The sequence below is a fragment of the Salvelinus namaycush genome, chromosome 19 (assembly GCF_016432855.1).
Source record: "Salvelinus namaycush isolate Seneca chromosome 19, SaNama_1.0, whole genome shotgun sequence".
NCBI lineage: Eukaryota > Metazoa > Chordata > Actinopteri > Salmoniformes > Salmonidae > Salvelinus > Salvelinus namaycush.
Window position 1 is genome coordinate 5,175,170 of NC_052325.1, and position 26,875 is coordinate 5,202,044.

The 26,875-nt window shown below is 43.8% G+C and overlaps 1 protein-coding gene and 1 long non-coding RNA gene across 4 annotated transcripts; one reads left to right on the forward strand and one right to left on the reverse strand.

The window, feature by feature from the left end:
* parp4 (poly (ADP-ribose) polymerase family, member 4) lies at positions 1-24,276 on the reverse strand. 3 transcript variants are annotated; one of them, XM_039014429.1, is made up of 34 exons: positions 24,148-24,276; positions 21,560-21,687; positions 21,213-21,426; positions 20,472-20,580; positions 20,072-20,150; positions 14,821-14,928; positions 14,524-14,682; positions 14,158-14,295; positions 13,861-14,046; positions 11,582-11,730; positions 9,986-10,117; positions 9,811-9,909; positions 9,467-9,650; positions 9,177-9,327; positions 8,672-8,808; positions 8,416-8,547; positions 8,234-8,320; positions 7,831-7,995; positions 7,699-7,742; positions 6,873-6,954; positions 6,657-6,794; positions 6,317-6,521; positions 6,084-6,154; positions 5,585-5,872; positions 5,273-5,443; positions 5,076-5,156; positions 4,905-4,985; positions 4,423-4,518; positions 3,872-4,321; positions 2,500-3,773; positions 2,307-2,382; positions 1,924-2,026; positions 1,066-1,207; positions 1-863 (listed from the first exon to the last, which is right to left on the reverse strand). In XM_039014429.1, exons 2-34 carry the CDS (start codon positions 21,683-21,685, stop codon positions 665-667), a joined length of 5,856 nt encoding a protein of 1,951 aa, XP_038870357.1. In that variant the 5' UTR covers positions 21,686-21,687; positions 24,148-24,276; the 3' UTR covers positions 1-664. The 3 variants fall into 3 exon arrangements, with proteins under 3 accessions (XP_038870357.1, XP_038870358.1, XP_038870359.1); XM_039014430.1 differs by having other exon boundaries at positions 24,220-24,273; XM_039014431.1 differs by lacking the exon at positions 24,148-24,276 and adding an exon at positions 22,854-22,870.
* Positions 22,569-26,211, forward strand: LOC120064085. Its single transcript, XR_005478563.1, has 2 exons — positions 22,569-23,062; positions 24,712-26,211. It is a non-coding gene; the product is annotated as an uncharacterized LOC120064085 (long non-coding RNA).
* Positions 26,212-26,875: the final 664 nt, after the last annotated feature.

Genomic DNA, 26,875 nt, shown 5'->3' on the forward strand with positions numbered 1-26,875 from the left:
TAAGATGAATGTGACTTTACTGTATGGTGTAGGCATCCATCTTATTCTTCTCCCAGTATGCATTCATTTACATCTTTATTAAGTCATTAACCTTTCTTATAGCGACACCTTGTGGTGAACCTGGTAAGTGAACACAACAGTAGCGAGTCGGGTTCTTTTGGATTTGACTTTCGTGCTGTAACACACACCGATTCAAGCTGACTATGTTTATATATTGTGAAACAGACTCTTAAAATCAATCCATTCTTTTAGAAAGGCTTTAAGGTGTGTGTGTAAAGGATCGAATTGGAACCCGAGTGACCAATAGCATGACCACATTAACCTGCTGTTCTGCTTATCCATCAGAGGATTATTTCAGTCAGACAAAGAAAACAAAGAAAATTGGAGCAAGGTCTTATCAGTATGACTGAAATCACACACTGACAGCTGTATGGATATAGAACATGGCCATAGATTTAGGAGTATCAATACATTTTAGATTGCTCTTGTATTTTGAGAACATAAAATCACACCTTTAAATGCAAAGATTTGGAATTACAAAACTGATTTGATCAGTGAAAAGGTTATCAGTATAGAATAGTACCTTAACCTCGTAATAAGTGAAATAGTAAAAGCAAAAGCTGCAGATGTATATACTGGTCATACACCTTTCTCCTTCTGGAAGTCATTGGGCCCTCACTCCCCCTGTGGACCCGAGGATGATGAGGGGAGAGAGGGGGTGTGGGGGGTCGATGCCCAGGAGCCGCCGTGTGGATGACTCCCAGTCCCAGCCAAACTCCAGCCTGCTGCACACACACGGGTACTCCCTGTCTGCCCAACACACCCAGTCCACCGCCCTCCTCACCGCCTCCCAGCGCTCACACCTGGGGGAACACAGACAGTAACCATATTTAGTGCATGCGCGCACACACACGCATCGAGAAATGCACCAAACAAAAACAATACATAGATACCCTTATCCAAAGAGAAACACAGACACATGAATCACATGAACTTCCCTCATACTTTCTAGATTGAATGCTTGGGGTGTTATATAGTGGAGCAGAGAGAGGAGACCCACTGTACCTGGGCTGAGGAGGAGAGTGGTCCAGGTCCAGACGGAACAGGCTGAGCAGCAGCTTACCCTCCTCTAGCCTCCTCACCCTCATCAGCTGCAGCACCAGCAAACTGGCCACCAGCCTCAGGATGTCAGCATGTGCCCTCACACCTGACACACAACAAATCCATTTTTATTTGTCAAATGCGCTGAATACAACAAGTGTAGACCTTACTGTGAAATGCTTACTAACAAGCCCTTCAACAACAATACAGTTAAGAAAATATTTACAAAATAAACTAAAGTAAAACATTTTTTAAAGTAACAATAAATGAGGCTATATTGTATATAGAGGGGGTACCGGTAACGAGTCAATGTGCAGGAGACAGGTTAGTTGAGTAATTTGTAAATGTAGGTAGGGGTAAAGTGAATATGGATAGATAATAAACAGTTAATAGCAGCAGCGTAAAAACAAAGGGGGGGGGGGGGGGGGGTCAATGTAAACAGTTCGAGTGGCATTTTGATAAATTGTTCAGCAGTCTTATGGCTTGGGGGTAGAGGCTGTTAAGGAGCCTTTTGGACCTAGACTTGGCGCTCTGGTACTGCTTGCCATGCGGTAGCAGAGAGAACAGTCTATGACTTAGGTGACAGGAGTCTGACAATTTTTTGGGCCTTCCTCTGACACCGCCTAGTATATAGGTCCTGGATGGCAGGAAGCTTGGCCCCAGTGATATACTGGGCCGTAAGCACTACCCTCTGTAGCACCTGGATGACACGCGCACACAATATTTTAGTAATTTTTCTTACTGCTCAAAAACAGCCTAAACTGAATGTTCATAGACTCCCAGACAAACAGTTATCTTGTATCAGTCTGTAGTGTAGCCTACCTAGAGAGCTGATGCCTCTATTCTTCAGGAAGACGTTTGCAAAGTAGTCCACATCCACACCGAGGAGGGAACCCAGGCTGGCAGAGCACTCCCAGTAACCTTCCTGGAACAAACAAAACATGTTGGTAGCCTTTTGGCACAAAATGGCTCCCATTGCTCATTGGCGAATGGTGCCACACATTGGTATCGATGAAGTGAGTTCCCCATACAATGCTTTGAGTATCTGGAAAATCTGTTTCTGAATTCAATCCATGCTCCTGCACTATCAATAAACAATATAATGTATATACAGAGATAGAAAATATGAACTAATCATATCAATAATAGTATTTTCTATGCAGATGAGACAGGCCTTTAGAAAAGGGAACGTTTGCTGTACTTACCGAGTGCTGGAGGGCAAAAATCTCTGTCCATTTTACTACATCAAGAGTATTCTTCCTGAATTCAAGACCTCCCCTCCTGAAATCAAAACCTACCTCATTAGGATATCACAGAGCTACACATAACAATACATGTCTCCAATAGAGGTCATACACAGACAGACAAAGTGACGGACGAACGGACGTTGACACATACCTTTCACGGTCTCCGACAAGTTTTTGTATGTTTTCTTTTATATCCAGAGGTTTCTGTGCTTGTGGTAGTACATGATGTTGGTGTAGTGTCCTAAGAGAGCTACCAAACTGAGAGGATCCAACTAAGGCCCCTAAAGATTGGGTCAGATAGGCGCCATGAGTGGTGGGTAAAAGGGAGTTGAGGTGTCCGCCAGTAAGTGGTGCCTCAAAACTTAACCCCATTGATCTGGCTGAGCCTCCAGGAAGAGTGGGTGTGAGGCCAAACAGCGAGCACAGAGGTGGTCCGCCTGCTGAAGAAGCCTCATATAAACCTGGAATGTAACATGCACTGGCTGTGGCCCCAAACAAAGAGCCGTGAGGTTGGCTGCTTTGAGACCCTGCCCTTCCGCCCCCGAAACCAAACCCTGATGGGGGCACAGAGGCAGGGACAACAGAAGGTTGCCAGTGGTCCATCTCCACTAGTCCACAATCCTTATCCTCAGATAAGCTATTATCCACGGTCCACATTTTGCTAGTCTCACACATTGGCAGTTCCACAGGATAGGGCTCTCGGGGTTTGGAAAGTAGCAGGTCCCCACCGGCTCGCAGTTTCGGGAAGGTAGCAGTATGGGAGATAGCCCCAACTCCAGGTCTGGGATGAACTCCCATCTCGTATCTAATCGCTCGAAACTCATTGGAGACAAGAGCAGAGGGAGGAGGAAGAGCATCTGAAACTGCGGCAGAGAAAGACTGCAGTCGAAATGGAGGAGGACCAGGAGAACTGAGGACAGAAGCAGGGGGTGGAGGAGGAAGAGCATCTGAAACTGCGGCAGAGAAAGACTGCAGTCGAGATGGAGGAGGACCAGGAGAACTGAGGACAGAAGCACGGAATGGAGGAGAAAGACCATAAGCAAAAACGTGAGACTTGTCCTCCTCCCTCTGTTCTTCAGTTCGAGGCACATCAGCAACAGAGAGAGACTTCTTCTGTGTCTCTACAGGGTCAAATGCCGGACCGGCACAAACCTTCCTGTGTCTGTCCGCCCGTCTAAAGTCTACCTGTCTACTCTTCGCATGCCTCACTATCTTTGGGAGAGACTGGAAGGTCTCAGACAGCTCAGGGATGAAATCCGTCTCCACAGTTCTAGCCAGCATGGTGGTAGCAAGGTATGGGGTGACTGGTATGCATTGGCTACCTGCAATCGTGTGGCGAGTTGGAGAGTAAGAAGAGGACAGAGCCTCACTATGCATGATTACTGAGCCATGAAGGGGGTGTTCAGATTCCTGAAAACCAAAGTCCTGTAAAACAAAAACAAGAACAGTTCAGTGATTAAACTATGAATTGACAGGAATCATTTTTCTTTATATTTAACAGCAAGAAAGAAGCAGATCACTACCATGTCATCAAAGCACTCCAAGTCTTCAACCGTCACAGCTCCTTCACTCTGCAAAGTCATATCTAGAGGTTCGGACACGGTCACTGGGCTGGCAAAGACCATAGAGCCCATTAAGTAAGAGGAACTACCAAGAGGCACCTCATCCGTAGCACTCTGATTTAGAGATTTGGAATGTAAGTTCCAATTCACAGATCCTTCCCATGATTCGTCATCCATCTGGAGTTGAACCATCGATTCATGCTCCTCCCCCATCCCCCCTAGACAGATATTTCTGCATAAAACATGCCCTGGCCCACCATCCAACAAGTTTGACATTGAGTCTGATCCCAAGTCCATCCCATCTCTCTCATATTCCTCCTCCTGCCAGCTAAGGTAAGGTAAGAAGTCGACGTCTTCGTCTGAGATCAGTTTGGGAACGTCTGTGAAGCCCACGTCAGGCTGCTCTGAGTCCTGGGAGAGAAAGAACACATCAGAACATTGTATTTTTCTACATTTGTATTGAAGTATTGTCGATGTGTGTGCGCACACACACTAGCGTTTGGCAGACGTACCCTCTCCTCGATGGCAACAAAGCTGGTGAACTGAGACAGGATGGAGAACTCTTTGCTCAGCTCAATGATGAAGGACTTCATTACGGATTTCTTCCCCTTGAGAGAATTGATAATATATATATAAATAAAACAAAAAAAACTTTCCATACACACAGAATAGGTACAGTGTACACACTCCATACTAGGGTTGTCACGATACCAGTACCGCAATACTAGGAAGGAAGGAAGGAAAGGAAACAAAACATGAAGCAGCCTTAATTTCCAGAGGAAAACACTCCTAATGTTGGTAAAAAACAGCCTTATGTTGTCACCCAGAGTCACGTTTCTTTTCCAAGCACACAATATTTTACATAAAGTAGGTTTTTAAAGGACCATTAGCCTGCTTTGTGTTTTCTTTTTTGGTAAGAAAAATCTGGTGTTGTAGTATAGCGATACTGGTTGTGACAACACTACTCCATTCACAATCTAATGTTCCCCCACACCTCGTGTTCAGCCTCGTTGGTGTGAAGACTGCCATCCTCATAGTCTCTGATAACGGCCCTCGCTGTGAGCTTATGAAGGAACTGAAACACGTGCACACACACACAGAGATGTATTACAGGTGTGACTGAGACAGTATAAACAGTAAGGTGAAGTGAGTGTGGTGGTCTCACCGTGCCCCTGGTTTTCTGTAGCTCAGTGGTGGACACCATTGTCTCAATGTTCTGACCACTCAGGTCTCCAAGAAGAGTGGCCTACGGCACCCGACACATGGACAAGTTAGTCTCACAGCGCTTTGTGATCTGGGTATGTCCACGCACGCATGCACGCACGCACACAAACACACAAACACGCCTCTGTGACAGTATACCTGTGTACAGTGTGGCACGAAGCCGTAGACCAGGGTGTGGCAGTCAGTGAAGAGTGCGTGGAGCTGAGAGGGGGCCTGGACAGGAGGGGGAGCTGAGGGGTTAAACTGCTGCCACTTCACAGACACAGAGCTGCAGCCTGGAGACACGATGCGCTTCACCTGGCACGCCACCTGAGACACACACAGAAAAACATCTGTTTAAAGGGACAGTTCGCCCAAGTTGAACACATGTTATGTGGTTGTGTTGGAGCCAAAGATAATATACAGACATCTAAAGACATAGGAAAGGTCGCTGTAAAAGTGTGCTGGTACCTTCTCTCGCCAGGTGTGCTTTGTCTTTGTGTCAAAGAACTCATAGGCCCCCCCCCCTGCCTGGGCCAGGGCCCGCAACATGTGCCGATTAGCTGTTGGGCTGAGGCCGCAGGTGAAGAGGCGGCTGTGCTGGGCATGCTGTCTGACCAGCTGCAGGGTTAGGGCTTGGTTCTGGACGTGACCGTCTGATAGCAGCAGCAGGTTCCTCACGCCCTGCGACGGAGGCAACAGACTCAGGCTGCGCAGGGGCCTCCACAGCTCAGTGCTGCCCCCAACAGGTGGGGAGGACTAACAATAGGGGAAAGGATCATTCAGAAAATGAGAATTTGATCAAGGACAACATTTACATGCACATAATACTCCAATGATTGTGAATATTCCATTAAAATATTCTGAGTGAGCTTTTTATATGCTCAAAAAACTGTATGTTCGCCTAATATTCTAGAGACTAATGATAAAAGATTGTGATTGGCCCCTGGGCCTGTCTGTCAGCACTCACCATGATGAACTTCTTGGCTGGTTGGAGGGCCTCGACTAGAGGGTTGGCAGAGAGAAAAGCATCCTTCTGGTCTATGAGACAAAAGTATGGGGGAAAAGTTAGTGTCTTACTGTCAAACTCATCAGTCTGAAGTAAGCAACAACAAAAATCCCCCACTAACAAAGCGAATGCAAACGACATGATACATGAAGTTGATTTAGCTCAGTTTGGAGACTGTTTGAATAGGAGCCCACCTGAGCCAAAGGAGATGACGTTGACTCGAATGCTGTGGTGGTCCAGGGTATTAAGAAGCTGCAGGGCGATTCTCCTGGCGTTCTGGAGAGCTTCTCCTCTCATGGACTCAGATGAGTCCAACAGCAGGATAACCTCACTGGAGCCGGACATGGGGCTGGAGGTGGGGCAGGGCTCAAAGTCTGGGTAAAATACCAACATACAGGCCTGGAAGGGGGGGAAACGTAAAGAGATGGATATGATTAGACAGAGAGAAGGAAGGAAAGATAGAGAGATACAGACCAGGCCATATTTAAGAGAGACAGACGTACAGTATAGAGAGACAGAAGGAGAGATACTGACCTGGCTGTCTTTATCTGGGTGTTTCTCCACCCACATCCTGGGTAGGTGGATCTGAGCCAGACTGAAGCAGACCAGGAACCCATCTGGACCCAGAGTCTCACCTGGACATGTCCTCACCACCGCCTTACAGTCGGTCCTCTGGGGTTAACACAACACACACAGTGTTACACACACGCACGGAAGCATGCACATACACTGCTCGGCCTGCTGTGTTACCTTGATCTTGACTTTGTGTGTGAGACAGTGCAGGTTGATGATCTCATTGGGCATCTCAATGGACATGTCCAGACTGAACTCCCTAAGGAGAGACAGACAGACACTACAGGTCAGTATGAGGAGAGAGACAGACAGACACTACAGGTCAGTATGAGGAGAGAGACAGACAGACACTACAGGTCAGTATGAGGAGAGAGACAGACAGACACTACAGGTCAGTATGAGGAGAGAGACAGACAGACACTACAGGTCAGTATGAGGAGAGAGACAGACAGACACTACAGGTCAGTATGAGGAGAGAGACAGACAGACACTACAGGTCAGTATGAGGAGAGAGACAGACAGACACTACAGGTCAGTTTGAGGAGAGAGACAGACAGACACTACAGGTCAGTTTGAGGAGAGAGACAGACACTACAGGTCAGTATGAGGAGAGAGACAGACAGACACTACAGGTCAGTACGAGGAGAGAGACAGACAGACACTACAGGTCAGTACGAGGAGAGAGACAGACAGACACTACAGGTCAGTACGAGGAGAGAGACAGACAGACACTACAGGTCAGTACGAGGAGAGAGACAGACAGACACTACAGGTCAGTACGAGGAGAGAGACAGACAGACACTACAGGTCAGTACGAGGAGAGAGACAGACAGACACTACAGGTCAGTACGAGGAGAGAGACAGACAGACACTACAGGTCAGTACGAGGAGAGAGACAGACAGACACTACAGGTCAATGAGGACAAGGGATCATTAAGTAATGATAAGGATACAGGAATGGTGTACCCATCCATCTACAGAGCTGGTTAAGAGGAACACTCACCCTTGGGAATCCAGGTTGGTCACACACACCTTTTCCAAAGTCACCTACAGACACACACAATGGCACACACATGACGCAAACCTAAACGCATCATTAATAACATAAAAAATCAATCAATCTAGTCCCTCCTACCTGAGTCCTCTGGTTGAGCGCTGAGCTCTGTTGCCATGGCGCCACACTACCGGGCAACGAGAAGTTGATCAAGCCCTCCATGATGACCAGCTCGGTGACGAAGGTAACTTTGATAAGGACGGTGGCACCGGCCGGCAGGTTCCCAACGCTGATGGTGAAAACATCCTGAGAGGACGCAAAGATGACATCACCATCATGACGCAAGACATAAGACTGAAACCACAGATTATTTCAACAATAGGATAATCATTATCTGATTTAAAAGAATGATCTGAAAGCTCAGCATATGACACACTGTCTGTACTAAAGAGAGCATGTTCACATTTGACACATTCTATTTCCTGTTCAATGTAAGGTGACAAAGTGTGTCTGCAGAGAGGTAAGGAGGTAGGGAGAGACGTACAGGTGCATCCTGGTCCATTAGGTAAGCTCCATGGCCTCTCTCTATGGCCTGTTTATACTCTTTACGCGCCTGCTGCTTCTCCTTCACCTGGGACAGAGGGACACAACACAACAGCTCACAACACAATACTACACATGCATAACTGATCACTGTGTGCTGCTGAGAGGGTGAGGGTGAATTACCTGTCCCATTACATGTTTCCCATTGATGAAGGCCTCAAAGCCACACACAGCAGCAGAATCATCCAATGGGAAGACGTACTTGGCTTCAATGGGGGCGGTGCTCTGATTGGTGTATGTCTGGAAGATGATGACCTGGTAGCCAATAGGAGAGAGGCCTGTTACTTAAGGACTGATGTCCAGTCAAATATGGTACAGTCCAATATAGTCTAGTTTAGACTGGACTGAAATGGACTAATCTAGTCCAGTCCAGTCGTACCTGGGAGAGCAGATCCATCAGCCTGGCCCTGACATGAACGGCCTGTAGGGGGAGTGGTTGTCCAGAGCAGTCCAACAGGCCTGCAGTCACCTCCTCTAGAGGGTTCTTACAACTCCCAACATCCTCACCACAGGACACTACACACAGGTCATCAATAACAGCCTCAGAACAAGCAAATGTACTTATTTTAGGTCTTGTCTATTTTTTTGCTCTTCAAAAAGGGGCAATCAGCAGTTGTTACATCCATTTGGACTTATAAATGAATTATATGTATAACCTCAAAACATGGTTAAATCTATAATTTTGATATCATGGCTGGCCATGATATAGCATTGGCATAGGGTTACATGTATCCAGCCCATCCAGCCCCATCCATCAGCTTTTTACCAAAACAGGGTTGGAGAGAATGCTTTGTTACTGTTTCTATTGGGTCAGCTTTACATATGGCCCTGAGTTTGGTTGTAAGTTTACAATAAAGATGTATTTAATTGAATTGAGTTCTTACAGAGGTCAGACGGAGAGACAGGAAGCGGAAGCTCGGTAGAAGAAGTATCTATGGTGGGCTGGAAGTCCTTCAGCTGGTCCTCCTCCAGTCTGAACTGTACCACATATTGCAGCCTCACCTGCTCCGGGCTGTACACCACATACTCATCATCCTGGAATACACACACATATCAGAAACACAAACACGCAGGGAACCGCACGCACGGACGGAAGCACGCACACAATCTGAACATTACAATGTCAGCATTAGCACTGAACAAACGCAGGTACAGAATTTTTTAAAAGGGTTACGTCAAACTCTGAGGGTTTCTTGGGGGTGTGGCGAACCCCGTGTACACTGTGGTATCCCTCAGGGGAGTGAGTCAGGCTGCTGTCCCTCTTTTGGAGGTCAGTACAGCGCCCCAACGCCACGTCACACACCAGCAGCAACCGACTGCCGTCCGTCACACTGGGCTTAGAGTACTTCAAACTGGTACTGAGGATACACACAGAGAGTATATTGACAATACTTCATACTGCTGCTGATAAACAGAGAATATATTACATTATTTCAAACTAGTGCTGTTCGTATACAAACAGAATATATTTGCATTGTCTCAATAGAATATATTTGGCATATAATGTTGTCCACTGACCTCATTGCATCACTGAAGTAGATGCCACCGCCCAAGTTCCCAATGTCTGTTCTCTCAATCCCATGATGCTCCACTCCAACTCTGGGCAGCAACAGACCCCTATAGACAGAATTGGCAACATATCACATCAGTCATGTACAATATGGCAATCATTGGTGTGCGTGTGTGTGCTCACCGAGACAGGATCCCCACAAAGCTGCTAGGGCTGGAGGAGTGGAGGAGGGGCTTAACGTTCCCCAGCTCCTCCCTAAACATCTGTAGCTCTACCCCTCTGTTTACTCTCAGCACCTGCAAGATCTGCACCTGTCTGTAGGAGAGAGATGCAGAGTTAAACACACAAGCACGCACATGCACACACACTGGAGTGTAGGGCATAAAATGAACACCGGCCACCCATGGGTAGATTTAGATACTGGTGTGTAAGAATGTCTATTTCACCAGCCACGTTGGCGGGTGGTCAATTCGCAGGGCTCTACAATCCGAGCATTACATTCGCAAATAAAAAGTTAAAAGTCAAGTATGAGCACATGTGCGAGTTGGGTTAGAAAAATGCTGCAGTAGCTTTTTTCAAAGTATTTCTGCAGTTTGGTTTCATAACTGCTAATTGCACAAAGAAATAACAATCCTATATTCTACCGCGCGCAGCAAAACTGCCTGGCAGGGGAGCTGTGCTCACTGAGTGAAGTGCTGATAGATACATTTTAGGAGGCGCTGCGCACAGGCATAAAAGTTGGTCTAATTTACTCAAAAGTTTGCAAAGTTAGACTTTGTCCTCATGTTTCTTGGCTATTTACATTGCTTTGTTCACAAGCTGGGTTGTTTTTCAACGTTACTTTGACTCTAATGCTTCAACTGATAGCGAAGAGATGCCCTAGTCAGATCCACACACACAGACGTAATGACTCGAGTGGCCCCATTACCACAGTAACCTCCCGCTCTTAAAAGGGCAGCTGAACATTTTGTCTCAGGTCACAAAAAAATGTAATGAAATTGAGCAATAAACCACATTGCTTCTTACCAATACATTAATTGCTATAGAAGCATTACAAAGCATGGTCATCTTGAAAGAGGTTCACCTAGGGGTCATGATAGGGGCTGTACCAAATGTTTGATGTATTATAATAATTGATTATGCTTATGTTGTATTAATAGAAGGGGAGGAGTTATAAGACCCCTCCCTCCTTACATTTATAGTGTCCTAGACTACAGATTAACAATATATATACATTATGAGGTTTAATATGGTTCCACAGTATGTTTCTAGTCTCTCTGCCTATTACGAAGAAACTGTCTGAGAAATGTGTGCCTGTGAAGACAGAACTCTGCAGGGGAGTGTAAGAGATAAGAGATTAGTCAGACATTCCACTATAAATCAACTTGGACATTTACTGCTAAGCTTTTAGATAGCTATATAAACAAGAGTTTTAGTGTTGTGTAGGCATGGTTTTGGTCTCATAAGTAGAAGATAATGACGTAGGCAGTGACATCACTAGGGCTGGACTTCGGGTTGAATAAAATAAAAACCTTTTCTTTGATGCAGAATTTACTCGGAAACATGCGTTATGTTCCTGTTGTCAACTTCTGTCAGCAATTGCATTAATAAAGGTTTTTGAATTATTTAATTAAAGACCGACAAGGAAATGAACAATCTGTTTTTGGTGTGTTTTTTAAATGTAATTATGGATGCGACTGAAATATTTGTTCATCTACCTGCCACAGTGGCTGGTGGACCAAAAAGTACATTTTAGGCCCTGTTGGAGTGGGTCAGTACCTGTCGTGTAGAAGTTCAGTGACATACAGAAATTCAGGACCAGGGGGAACTCTTTCAATGCTGCACCTCAGGGCGCGGTACTTCCCCAGACAGGAAGGGATGGGGCTTCTCAGTGTTGCCTCGCTCACATTCAGCACGTCTCTGATCAACTACAATAAAGATCCATGTTAGTGTTCATTTAATTGTGTGAGATATATATATATATATATATATATATACAGTGGGGAGAACAAGTATTTGATACACTGACGATTTTGCAGGTTTTCCTACTTACAAAGCATGTAGAAGTCTGTAATTTTTATCATAGGTACACTTCAACTGTGAGAGACGGAATCTAAAACAAAAACCCAGAAAATCACATTGTTTGATTTTTAAGTAATTAATTTGCATTTTATTGCATGACATGCTTTGTAAGTAGGAAAACCTGCAAAATCGACAGTGTATCAAATACTTGTTCTCGCCACTGTATATACAGTATATCACAAAAGTGAGTACACCCCTCACATTTTTGTAAATATTTGAGTATATCTTTTCATGTGACAACACTGAAGAAATGACACTTTGCTACAATGTAAAGTAGTGAGTGTACAGCTTGTATAACAGTGTAAATTTGCTGTCCCCTCAAAATAACTCACACAGCCATTAATGTCTAAACCGCTGGCAACAAAAGTGAATACACCCCTAAGAGAAAATGTCCAAATTGGGCCCAAAGTGTCAATATTGTGTGTGGCCACCATCATTTTCCAGCACTGCCTCAACCCTCTTGAGCATGGAGTTCACCAGAGCTTCACAGGTTGCCACTGGAGTCCTCTTCCACTCCTCCATGACAACATCACAGAGCTGGTGGATGTTAGAGACCTTGCACTCCTCCACCTTCCGTTTGAGGATGCCCCACAGATGCTCAATAGGGTTTAGGTCTGGAGACATGCTTGGCCAGTCCATCACCTTTACCCTCAGCTTCTTTAGCAAGGCAGTGGTCGTCTTGGAGGTGTGTTTGGGGTCGTTATCATGTTGGAATACTGCCCTGCGGCCCAGTCTCCGAAGGGAGGGGATCATGCTCTGCTTCAGTATGTCACAGTACATGTTGGCATTCATGGTTAATGAACTGTAGCTCCCCAGTGCCGGCAGCACTCATGCAGCCCCAGACCATGACACTCCCACCACCATGCTTGACTGTAGGCAAGACACACTTGTCTTTGTACTCCTCACCTGGTTGCCACCACACACACTTGACACCATCTGAACCAAATAAGTTTATCTTGGTCTCATCAGACCACAGGACATGGTTCCAGTAATCCATGTCCTTAGTCTGCTTGTCTTCAGCAAACTGTTTGCGGGCTTTCTTGTGCATCATCTTTAGAAGAGGCTTCCTTCTGGGACGACAGCCATGCAGACCAATTTGATGCAGTGTACGGCGTATGGTCTGAGCACTGACAGGCTGACCCCCCACCCCTTCAGCAATGCTGGCAGCACTCATACATCTACTTCCCAAAGACAACCTCTGGATATGACGCTGAGCACGTGCACTCCACTTCTTTGGTCAACCATGGCGAGGCCTGTTCTGAGTGGAACCTGTCCAGTTAAACCACTGTATGGTCTTGGCCACCGTGCTGCAGCTCAGTTTCAGGGTCTTGGCAATCTTCTTATAGCCCAGGCCATCTTTATGTAGAGCAACACATTTTTTTTTTTTCAGATCCTCAGAGAGTTCTTTGCCATGAGGTGCCATGTTGAACTTCCAGTGAACAGTCAGTATGAGAGATTGTGAGAGCGATGACACCAAATTTAACACACCTGCTCCCCATTCACACCTGAGACCTTGTAACACTAACGAGTCACATGACACCGGGGAGGGAAAATGGCTAATTGGGCCCAATTTGGACATTTTCACTTAGGGGTGTACTCACTTTTGTTGCCAGCGGTTTAGACATTAATGGCTGTGTGTTGAGTTATTTTGAGGGGACAGCAAATTTACACTGTTATACAAGCTGTACACTCACTACTTTACATTGTAGCAAAGTGTCATTTCTTCAGTGTTGTCACATGAAAAGATATACTCAAATATTTACAAAAATGTGAGGGGTGTACTCACTTTTGTGATATACTGTAAATATATATAGATGTAATATATATAAATACACACACACACACACATGATATAGGCTAGGACTATAGATATGTAGAGGGGAGAAAGTCAATAAGTGATTGGGTTGGGATTGGATCCCATGTCATTTAAACTGTGTTCATTCTGCTAAAAAATAACATAGTGTTGTGTGTGTTACCTGGCAGAGGTCCAGTTGCGATGAGATGAGTTTAGTGTGGAGAGGGAGATGGGACAGATCAGTTTTGTGTGGCAGGAGGGTGTAGACCTCCTCCATCAGAGAAGCCACCTCAGTGTCTGGCCCCTCCCCCTGTCTCACCCTCAGCTTCCTCTGGACCTGTAGCAGCAGCCCCTCAGCCCTGCTCACCTACACAACAACGATACAGCTTTAATGAGCACAAGTACTCAGAGACCAACAGACAGACAGACTAATACAGTATGCATCATGAACACTGCGAGCCAACCACAGCTCACTTACATCGTTGAGACTGAGGCTGGTGATTGGAACCTTGAGGACATTGTCCAGACAACCAAGGGCCTCTGCCCAGAGCAGCTCCACGAACACGCCCACTTCCTGTGATAGGCTGCTGCAACTCAGCTTCTCCTCCAGCAGCAGCTGTCAATCACACAAGACATGTCAATCAACCCCTGACTGGCACCCACAGCACTGATTACTGTATTGCTGTACAGAATCACATAGAATCCAAATCTTACAGTGGAGTGCCAACATCTATTAGAGTATTTCTCAGGTGATGGGTAAAAAAGGGCAAATCTGATATAATATGTTGTGTCTGTCTGTATTTTTAAGAAACTATGTGTCTATACATAAGGGGGAGTGTCTGACCTGATGCAGGATGGCAGAGCCCAGATCCGGAGCCTCTGGAGGGAGGGTGGTCCTCAGTGTGAGTCCTCTGACCTGCAGCTCCTTCCTGAGAGTCTGGTAGACCTCCACAGCCTCCTCTGACATGGAGAGGAACACCTGCTTGTCCTGCACAGCTGCTGACTGACAGACAGACAAGACAGCAGACCAAACAGGTAGTAGGGATAGTCCACCCAAATAGGGATAGTTCATCCTAATGACATAATAACTAGCCAAGAATCCATGGATCCTGTGAATCAGTGACCAAAGACATGAGCTCACCTTAGCACCATGGTCCTCTCTCCAGTACCTCACCACACGGAACTGCTGCTGTCCCCCCTCTGTGCTGCCACTCTGCAGCTCCAACACCGACCATGTGCTGCTGTTAGCCTGGAAAACACATAGGTACACACACTGCATAGTATGATACACATATATATGTGTATGTATATGTGTATATACAGTTTAAGTCAGAAGTTTACATACACCTTAGCCAAATACATGTCAACTCAGTTTCACAATTCCTGACATTTAATCTTAGTAAAAATTCCCTGTCTTAGGTCAGTTAGGATCACCACTTTATTTTAAGAATATGAAATGTCATAATAATAGTAGAGAGAATGATTTATTTCAGCTTTTATTTCTTTCATCACATTCCCAGTGGGTCAGAAGTTTACATACACTCAATTAGTATTTGGTAGCATTGCCTATAAATTGTTTAACTTGTGTTAAACGTTTTGGGTAGCCTTCCACAAGCTTCCCACAATAAGTTGGGTGAATTTTGGCCCATTCCTCCTGACAGAGCTGGTGTAACTGAGTCAGGTTTGTAGGCCTCCTTGCTCGCACACACTTTTTCAGTTCTGCCCACAAATTTTCTATAGGATTGAGGTCAGGGCTTTGTGATGGCTACTCCAATACCTTGACTTTGTTGTCCTTAAGCCACTTTGCCACAACTTTGGAAGTATGCTTGGGGTCATTGTCCATTTGGAAGACCCATTTGCAACCAAGGTTTAACTTCCTGACTGATGTCTTGAGATGTTGCTTCAATATATCCACATCATTTTCCTCCTCATGATGCCATCTATTATGTGAAGTGCACCAGTCCCTCCTGCAGCAAAGCACCCCCACAACATGATGCTGCCACCCCCGTGCTTCACGGTTGGGATGGTGTTCTTCGGCTTGCAAGCCTTCCCCCTTTTCATCCAAACATAACGACGGTCATTATGGCCAAACAGATCTATTTTTGTTTCATCAGACCAGAGGACATTTCTCCAAAAAGTACGATCTTTGTACCCATGTGCAATTGCAAACCGTAGTCTGGATTTTTTATGGCGGCCTTTCAGGTTACGTCCATATAGGACTCGTTTTACTGTGGATATAGATATGTGGATACTTTTGAACCTGTTTCCTCCAGCATCTTCACAAGGTCCTTTGCTATTGTTCTGGGATTGATTTGCACTTTTCGCACCAAAGTACATTCATCTCTAGGAGACAGAACGCATCTCCTTCCTGAGCGGTATGACGGATGCATGGTCCCATGGTGTTTATACTTGCGTACTATTGTTTGAAACGATGAACGTGGTACCTTCAGGCATTTGGAAATTGCTCCCAAGGATGAACTAGACTTGTGGAGGTATACAATTGTTTTTCTGAGGTCTTGGCTGATTTATTTTGATTTTCCAATGATGTCAAGCAAAGAGGCCCTGAGTTTGAAGGTAGGCCTTGAAATACATCCACAGGTACACCTCCAACCGACTCAAATGATGTCACTTAGCCTATCAGAAGCTTCTAAAGCCATGACATAATTTTCTGAAATTTTACAAGCTGTTTAAAGGCAGTCAACTTAGTGTATGTAAACTTCTGACCCACTGGAATTGTGACACAGTTAATTATAAGTGAAATAATCTGTCTGTAAACAATTGTTGGAAAAATGACTTGTGTCAAGCACAAAGTAGATGTCCTAACCGACTTGCCAAAACTTTAGTTTGTTAACAAGAAATTTGTGGAGTGGTTGAAAAATGAGTTTTAATGACTTCAACCTAAGTGTATGTAAACTTCCGACTTCAACTGTATGTATATACAGTGGGGAGAACAAGTATTTGATACACTGCCGATTTTGCAGGTTTTCCTACTTACAAAGCATGTAAAGGTCTGTAATTTTTATCATAGGTACACTTCAACTGTGAGAGACGGAATCTAAAACAAACATCCAGAAAATCACATTGTATGATTTTTAAGTAATTAATTTGCATTTTATTGTATGACATAAGTATTTGATACATCAGAAAAGCAGAACTTAATATTTGGTACAGAAACCTTTGTTTGCAATTACAGAGATCATACGTTTCCTGTAGTTCTTGACCAGGTTTGCACACACTTTAGCAGGGATTTTGGCCCACTCCTCCATACAGACCTTCTCCAGATCCTTCAGGTTTCGGGGCTGTCGCTGGGCAATACGGACTTTCAGCTCCCTCCAAAGATTTTCTATTGGGTTCAGGTCTGGAGACTGGCTAGGCCACTCCAGGACCTTGAGATGCTTCTTACGGAGCCACTCCTTAGTTGCCCTGGCTGTGTGTTTCGGGTCGTTGTCATGCTGGAAGACCCAGCCACGACCCATCTTCAATGCTCTTACTGAGGGAAGGAGGTTGTTGGCCAAGATCTCGCAATACATGGCCCCATCCATCCTCCCCTCAATACAGTGCAGTCGTCCTTTCCCCTTTGCAGAAAAGCATCCCCAAAGAATGATGTTTCCACCTCCATGCTTCACGGTTGGGATGGTGTTCTTGGGGTTGTACTCATCCTTCTTCTTCCTCCAAACACGGTGAGTGGAGTTTAGACCAAAAAGCTCTATTTTTGTCTCATCAGACCACATGACCTTCTCCCATTCCTCCTCTGGATCATCCAGATGGTCATTGGCGAACTTCAGACGGGCCTGGACATGCGCTGGCTTGAGCAGGGGGACCTTGCGTGCGCTGCAGGATTTTAATCCATGACGGCGTAGTGTGTTACTAATGGTTTTCTTTGAGACTGTGGTCCCAGCTCTCTTCAGGTCATTGACCAGGTCCTGCCGTGTAGTCCTGGGCTGATCCCTCACCTTCCTCATGATCATTGATGCCCCACGAGGTGAGATCTTGCATGGAGCCCCAGGCCGAGGGTGATTGACCGTCATCTTGAACTTCTTCCATTTTCTAATAATTGCGCCAACAGTTGTTGCCTTCTCACCAAGCTGCTTGCCTATTGTCCTGTAGCCCATCTCAGCCTTGTGCAGGTCTACAATTTTATCCCTGATGTCCTTACACAGCTCTCTGGTCTTGGCCATTGTGGAGAGGTTGGAGTCTGTTTGATTGAGTGTGTGGACAGGTGTCTTTTATACAGGTAACGAGTTCAAACAGGTGCAGTTCATACAGGTAATGAGTGGAGAAAAGGAGGGCTTCTTAAAGAAAAACTAACAGGTCTGTGAGAGTTGGAATTCTTACTGGTTCGTAGGTGATCAAATACTTATGTCATGCAATAAAATGCAAATTAATTACTTAAATCATACAATGTGATTTTCTGGATTTTTGTTTTAGATTCCGTCTCTCACAGTTGAAGTGTACTTATGATAAAAATGACAGACCTCTACATGCTTTGTAAGTAGGAAAACCTGCAAAATCGGCAGTGTATCAAATACTTGTTCTCCCCACTGTATGTACAGTTGCAAGGAAAAGTATGTGAACCCTTTGGAATTACCTGGATTTCTGCATAAATTTGACATAAAATGTTGTTATCTGATCTTCATCTAAGTCACAACAATAAACAGTTTGCTTAAACTAATAACACACACATTATTGTATTTGTATTGAATACATAATTTAAACATTCACAGTGTAGGTTGGAAAAAGTATGTGAACCCCTAGGCTAATGACTTCTTCAAAAGCTAATTGGAGTCAGGAGTCAACTAACCTGGAGTCGAATCAATGAGACGAGATTGGAGATTTTGGTTAGAGCTGCCCTGCCCCATAAAAAACATTTACAAAATGTGCATCTGCTATTCACAAGAAGCATTGCCTGAGAAGAACCATGCCTCGAACAAAAGAGATCTCAGAAGACCTAAGATTAAAGAATTGTTGCCTTGCATAAAGCTGGAAAGTGTTACAAAAGTATCTCTAAAAGTTAGTCCACGGTAAGACAAATTGTCTATAAATTGAGAAATTTCAGCACTGTTGCTACTCTCCCTAGGAGTGGCCATCCTGCAAAGATGACTGCAAGAGCACAGCGCAGAATGCTCAATGAGGTTAAGAAGAATCCTAGAGTGTCAGCTAAAGACTTACAGAAATCTATGGAAGATGCTAATATCTTTGTTGACGAGTCTTCAATACCTAAAACACTAAACATGAAGGGTGTTCATGGGAGGACACCATGGAAGAAGCCACTGCTGTCTAAAAAAACATTGCTGCACGTCTGAAGTTCGCAAAAGAGCACCTAGATGTTCCACAGCGCTACTGGCAAAATATTCTGTGGACAGATGAAACCAAAGTTGTGTTGTTTGGAAGGAACACACAGCACTATGTTTGGAGAAAAAAAAAGCACAGCACACCAACATTAAAACCTCATCCCAACTGTAAACAATGGTGGAGGGAGCATCATGGTTTGGAGCTGCTTTGCTGTCTCAAGGCCTGGACAGCTTGCTATCATCGCCAGAAGAATTATTCCCAAGTTTATCAAGACATTTTGCTGGAGAATGTAAGACTATCTGTCCGCCAATTGAAGCTCAACAGAAGTTAGGTGATGCAACAGGACAACATCCCAAAAGACAGAATTAAATCAACAACAGAATAGCGTGAACGGAAGAAAATACGCTTTCTGGAGAGGCCCAGTCAGTCCTGACCTCAACCCGATTGAGATGCTGTGGCATGACCGCAAAAGAGCGGTTCACACCAGACATCCCAAGAATATTGTGGAACTGAAACAGTTTTGTAAAGAGGAATGGTCCAAAATTCCTCCTGACCGTTGTGCAAGTCTGATCCGCAACTACAGAAAACGTTTGGTTGAGGTTATTGCTGCAAAAGGAGGGTCAACCTTTTATTAAATCCAAGGGTTCACATATTTTTTTCAACCTGCACTGTGAATGTTCAATGCACTGCACTGCACTGTTCAATAAAAACATGAACAATTATAATTATTTGTGTGTTATTAGTTTAAGCAGACTATGTTTGCCTATTGTTGTGACTTAGATGAAGATCAGATAACATTTTATTAACAATTTATGCACAAATCCAGGTAATTCTAAAGGGTTCACATACTTTTTCTTGACACTGTATGTATGCATGTATGTATATATATACACAGTGGCAAGAAAGTCATATATACACACACACACACACACACACACACACACACACACACACACACACACACACACACACACACACACACACACACACACACACACACACACACACACACAAAGTAAAGACAGGTGTGTCAATCAACAGGATCAACAAGTAAAGCTGACGTGAGATAAATAAACTGTACTGCCTATGGGTGGGCTTACCTTTCCAAAAATTGAGTATTTGGCCACTTGGAAATTTGTTGGATATGTTGGAAGATCATTGTCACTTTCAGTATACACTCTAAAAGAAAAAAAAAGAAAACACAAACGAGTCATGTAGCTTGTTACTACACTACAGGTGGGCCGTCATTGTAAATAAGGATTTGTTCTTAACTGACATGCTAGTTAAATAAAGGTTAAATAAATAAATACATACATTATTGCAGGGCAATTACATAAGTTGCATACAACAATGACATAACCTAGGTTATTCAACTGGTTAGTACTCTGGTATAAGGCCTGTCATTGAATGTGAGGCAATGACCAGGTTATAGTCAGGAAGGAAAAGTATGACATCTAGTCAGGCAGTGATTGACAGGTAAGTCGTACAGTAGGTACACACCTGAATTTGCCCAGGTAAGTACTCTCCTGATTCCCCGCCCTCTCGGCTTGATTTACAGCATTCACTGTCTGGGTCTGAACTTCAGCCGGCTGGCTCGTCCCCTTCAACACTAACACACATAACACGCACACAAACACACCCTATGTCAAAGTCCAATTCTATTCAAAACATCCATATATTACACACACACCCCTTCGTCAAAAAGGCATCGTTCTTCAAACAGAGAAAAGTGCGATGAAACACACCCATAGTGAGCACACAGTGCCTTTGTCAGTTAAAGACAACTGTGAGGGAAAAACAGCCTCCTGACTGACTAACTCAAAAGACCACTCTGGGTGAATGAGTCAACATGCTGGGAACAGAGCGAGAGACACCACCCACTGTGATTGTGTCAGAGGAGAATGCTCAAAGATGACAAACCCTTGCTCTGCTTGCTGAACGTGCAATAAGCTTTTCATTGGAAATACACACACGTAAAAGCCTGCATGCAAAGAGAATGGTGATGCCTGAAACTGACAGTGATGAAGAAGCTGAGTAGTATTATTACTTAGGGATTACTAATAGGTAAAGCATAGATGAGAAAGATAAAGCATCTATTCATTACTGAGTCTATTTACTTGCCTTAGTGACAACTGTTTTGGCAACATTGTTGTGTAACATTGTATATTTTATCACCAATAAAGCATATTTCAATTTGGGAAAGATTGTATTTGACTGAAAGGGGAAAGGTTTGGCTTGTACCTGACTGAGATGGCAAGGGAGAGGCAGGCCTGGGTGGGATGAGAGAGGTAGAGGGAGGGGGGGGCAGGCAGTAGTCCTCTACAGGCAGCAGGACTTCCTTCTCCAGGCAGCGTGACACATACTCCACCCCTACTACTGGAGTCTGATGCTTCTTCATGCTCCGCACCCTACTGGAGCTCAGACTGGACATACTGCTCGTCACTACGAGAGTACACTGTGGGGATGACAAAAAGAGAGTGATATATCAAGAGAGAAATAGAGAGCAAGAAAGACAGATCATCAATACCGCCAACATGTTTGAATCTAGCCTATGAATTCAAAAATGTTTGTGTCACTGTGCACCTGACCTGCTTATTGATCACATAGGAAATGCTGCCCCCATTCTCTGTTATTGCCAGCTTCAGCCTCTTCTTCTCCTTATAAGGCAAATTCTTCAGCTCCAAAACCACAAAACAGTTGTCAAACAGAGCCATAGCTGTTGAAGGAAAGAAAAACCTTTATGACCCGGTCTTATCAAACACACCAGCTGGGTCTCAGAGCATTTCATATCATTCTGTACGTAAATCCGAGACACTCCATTAAGCATGATATGTTACCTTTGGTATCGTTATATAAGACACATTACTTCAAAAGTAGGGTTGTTGGTCGGGGTGAATGTATAAAGCGAACGTCTAGCAACCCAAAGGTTGTGAGTTCAAATCGAATCATGGACAACTTTAGAATTTTAGCAACTTTTCAACTACCTACTTTTTTGTTACTTTGCAACTACTTAGCATTGTTAACTAACACTTCCCCTAACCTTAAATTAAGGAGATGGGTTAGGGGAAGGAATAGCTTAAAGGGTTAACTCTAACCTTAATCATAACGTTAGCCACCTAGCTTGAATTCGTAACATAGCATACGTTTTGCAAATTTGTACCATATTGTACGTTTTTAGAAAATCGGAACATATAATTACGAATTGCAGTTCGTAACATATCATACAAAATCTCTGATGGACATCAACAAATTAATATATACCATACGAAACATTACATACTGAGTGGAGTCTCTTGATGCATGTACAGAATAATACGAAATGCTCTGAGACCAGTTTGAACACACACACACACACACACACACACACACACACACACACACACACACACACACACACACACACACACACACACACACACACACACACACACTTTTCAAATTCCAAACACTTAACAGACACACCTTATCCCCTCAAATTAAGTGGACACTTCTGATGACGTACCATGACGTCTGACGAGTATACACTTGCAGGGCAAGGGGCGAGGGAGGAAGGAATGATTTTTAAATGGACCGCCCTTGCCCGGAAATTCGTCACTCGTTCATCCCGCAATGATTGTTTTCAGCCACTGGTAGCTTGTGCTTTATATGCTCTACAGTCAATTATGATTGCATTTCTACTTATAGTAACTATATAATTATTAATATACGCCTACTGTATGATAGCTAGAAAATGAATTAGCTGACGTTATCCTGCCTAGTTGGAACTTCTGAAGGAAAATGTGTTATTTCTACAATTTCCAAAAGCTAACCAAACAAAAACATCATTACTTTTATGAGACCGTCATGTGCATTAGAAGCACAATTTCTAACCTGTTTACTTACACTTGTATGTTGACGTTTTACGTTTCGGTGGACTTTTCTTAGCGGATGTACAATCAACGCGAATTGAATTATGGGGGGTTTCAGGACCGAAATGAACATAATTGTACACTCTCAAAATCGACGGCTGCGGGGCTTATGTTGCGAACTTCCGTTGTTTGGACCGACGTCCAAGATGGTGACGGGGATTCCCCCAAGGGCATAAGGCGTGGGTAAGTGGACGAGGGTGTGACTTTTCTGAGTTGAAACGCAGCTTAACAGCCCTCGGCCCTGAACGTTTTACATCGTCACATCAGTGTACCTCAAATGCCCCTTGCCCAAGCAAGGGAGCGTGATGATCAGAGATGCAACGTCATTGGTGGAAATCTTTAAGTTGAGTTTAAAAACAACTAACCTAAAGCTATTAATGTACCTAGGAAGCTAACGTATCTAGTTCGCTACAGTTACCTAGAGCTGGCTAGCTAGTTTTATAGTTTAGTAATTTATTCCAATACATTTCAGAATTGCAAACAAATGTTTATGACTCTAGCAACGTTTTATATGCTGCTCACTACGAGACTAAGTCAATTTGCCAACGTTAAAATCAGTGTGTGTATATATAAGCTAGCGTCATAAGTTTTTCTGACATGCCGAAAATGCAGCCTTGTTGATTACATTTGACACTTCACCGTCACCAATGTTTGACATGTGACTAGTTTGCATTGAAGTGTGGGTCATGACGACCCCGCAAGTGACTAAAGTTGTTCACTCGCTCCCTCGAGCAAAATCTAGGGCCGAGGGGGCAACGTTAGTGAATTGGGCCTCCACTTAAGATGGCAATCAAACTGCATCCGGGTTCGACGTGGATTCACGAGAGAAAGTGGCAAGCGCAAGGGCTGTGGGGGTAAAAAATAACATGTTTGGACTGTTAAAGATGCGGAAGTGCGAGTGTAACAACATATATTTGAGCTTTTTGTCAGGTTGAAAATGTATGTGTTCTCGCTACCTGGATAATTAATGGTAATACATGTGGGCTATCTATCAAATTTATATAAATACATGGATGTGAGCACATAAAAACGAAACAGTAATAAACTCCTGTCGTAGACAGCTATGCAACTAGCTGACTAAACTCCACGGGGAAGGAAGTTTCTGATGAACTTCACCAACCAAGTTCAGTCAGCTACCTGAAAATAAAATCAGTGCATAACCAGTTGAGTACAATAGCCCACTTGTCGACAATAGTCACAGTAAAATCAATATCTTTGGAAAAATGCTATACATTCAAACCTATAAAGAAAATATGTAACTGTTTTACCGTAAGTAGGTGTCCGTTACTGTGGCTGTCTTGCAGTGAAGATAACATATAATGTAAATTAACTGTACTCACACGTATTTTGCTACTGTACGACAATCTTTACCAGCAACTGTAAACTTCCTTGTATAGAAGAATAACACGACTACGCCCCCATTAACAAGCCACGCCCTTATACAATGTTGTGTTGCCTTCTATTGGCTTAAGGCCAGGCACCACAGGCTAATAGGGATTTTTTTCTCTCTTTACTCAGACTGAAACTTGACCAGTTGAAACATAAATACAATACATTATTGCATTACAAGTTTTATTTATTTAAAAATTAAAATATGCAAATGAGGCCAACCGTCCTTAAATATGCGCTAATTTGCATATTACAATTGTTTTTCAACACATTGCTTCAAGGTAGAATGTTTTTTTATTTAAATTTAAGTTTTAATTGTGATAAGACACTTAATGGTCAGACGTTTTTTACAGATCAGTTTATCAAAACTGTAAACTAGAACACCATGTAAACTAGTGTTCTGTACTGTAATTGACTATTCTAACAGTAATTTTTTATTGAAGGTGCAGAATGCCATGTATGGAGGCTTGACAGGGGTGTACAGATGAGCAATGCCAGTGGAATTTGGGGACACAGCGGAATTTAGCTCCAAAAAGGTTGAGCAAGATCTTTTGAGTTCTCTGACAGCACCCCGGGCGCTTCTCCATCTCTACCTGCAACCCCTGCATACCACTCCCACAACGCACTTAAGAAGAGTTTGGAAGGGGCCAATGTTCCACTTGGAGCCTTCTGCACAAGTGCATCAAAGCTAAACCAAACAGTCATCAAGTTCCAGCAGCAGCCTCACAGTGAACACGGCATCAACATACAGTGTCAGAAATGCTTGTAATTTTATGACTTTTTTATATTAAGCTGGAGGAGTGTAAATGTGCCAGCTTGGAGGAGGAATAACACGACTACGCCCCCATTAACAATGGACATGGCTCCTTGACACTCACTACTGTGCCTCTACTCTCCAAACTAAACCCACAGCTCTCCATCCATGTGTAGGCTAAAGCACAGAGTGCCACCTATGCATGGTATGACACACTTACATTTCAGATCACTGCAAGCTCAGTAAAGAAGGTTCCTGTGCGCACCTCAACAAATCCTGACCACTTTGTGCAGGAGCATCTCTTCCCCAGGTTCCATGGAAACTCAGAAACCACATCTGGTAAGGAAAACGAGCAGGTGGCCTACACATGGATGGAGAGCTGTGGGTTTAGTTTGGAGAGTAGAGGCACAGTAGTGAGTGTCAAGGAGCCATGTCTTTCTGCAAGCCCCCAGATGGAGTGTTACACTCTCAAGAACTTCTAGAAATCAAATGTCCTACTCTGAGTGAGAAGTGTGAGTCTCTGGCAAACTCATCGACGTGAAGCTGGTGGATGGAGTTCCTCAGCTGCAACATAATGGAGCCTTTGGGTACTACATGCAGGAGCAATTGGGCATGTTCTGCACAGGACTGGAGATATGCAAACTGCTGTCTGGGCTCTGTCCGAGCTGGTTGTTATTGATGTGCCAATTGATGTAAAGTTCTGTGCTGATGTTATCCCTAAACTGAAGGCATTCTATTTCCTACATATGCTGCCAAGGGTAGTATATGAGTTCCAGTTAGGCAGACTGTGTGCTCAAAATATGTTAATCTATGTGGTATCTAGGCTAATACTTTGTTTTGAAACGGTTCTTGTATTTTGTGCCTTGTAAAGATCTCTCTGTTAGCTCTACCTTATTATCTAAGCATAACTCTTGGTGTTTTTTGTTGTCTTGCACAGTTCTCTTCATATGCACATTTACCTGATTTATATTTGCATAATTCTTGGTGTTTTTTATGTCTTGCCTTGTATAACTCTTCATACATGTTTATCTAATGCCTAAGGATAACTCCTTATGATTTATGAATATTTTAATTGTACCTTGTATAGCTCTTTATTTTCATTTGGCGCTTCATTAACTTATCTAGGCATACCGTAACTCATCTTGCACTTGAGGAATTATGGCATTAATAAAAACAATGAAATTCCACTGTGAAATTTTCTTTGATACACATTCTTCCTAAATTTCAAAATGTTTTTCTGTTTGGTTTAAGGGCACAAATTAAGAAAAGTGTGGCACTTGATAAACAGTTGTCTTCCCTCTTGGTCTGTTAGACATTTTGGTGTTGAATAAAATGTATTTTAAATAGATTTAAAAAGGCATTATAGCAGCACCTAGTAGATGCCTGTAATTTTCAGGAACAGGCAAAGCTACAGTACATTTCAAATATAGGAACAAAATATTCAGATTAAACAGGAAATATGTATACACAGTATCCCAGGTGGATGAAATTATTGTATAAAGTTATATTTTAGATGTAAGAACATTCTCACTGCTCACTCGGCATCCTCATGGATGATCTTACCCTGCATGTTAGCAAGTGCTGCACAGATTCTAAGGACGTGTCCATTTTGTGTATCAGGTTGACGGGAACAGTCTGGGAGAGGATTTTGAACACCTTGAGTCATCTGATAACTCAACATGTATACGCACATTAGCTATCCTTGTGCTTGCGACATCCTCGTCAGACAGCTGGCCTACTTTCTGAGTGAAGGCTGGTATGGCAAGGTTGCCCTTCCTCTCATACAGCAGATCTCGGATGGCGAAGCTCCTGTCTGCCATAACTTCATCGCCAGGCCTAAGGTATTCTAGGAA

Excerpts from the sequence above, each read along its gene's own strand:
- parp4 (XM_039014429.1), bottom strand. The coding sequence starts at position 21,685 with ATGGCTCTGTTTGACAACTGTTTTGTGGTTTTGGAGCTGAAGAATTTG. Across the intron at positions 7,743-7,830 it reads CGCTCAACCAGAGGACTCAG|GTGACTTTGGAAAAGGTGTG; the intron begins GTAGGAGGGACT and ends GTGTGTCTGTAG. Across the intron at positions 6,155-6,316 it reads CGTCATCTCCTTTGGCTCAG|ACCAGAAGGATGCTTTTCTC; the intron begins GTGGGCTCCTAT and ends TTTGTCTCATAG.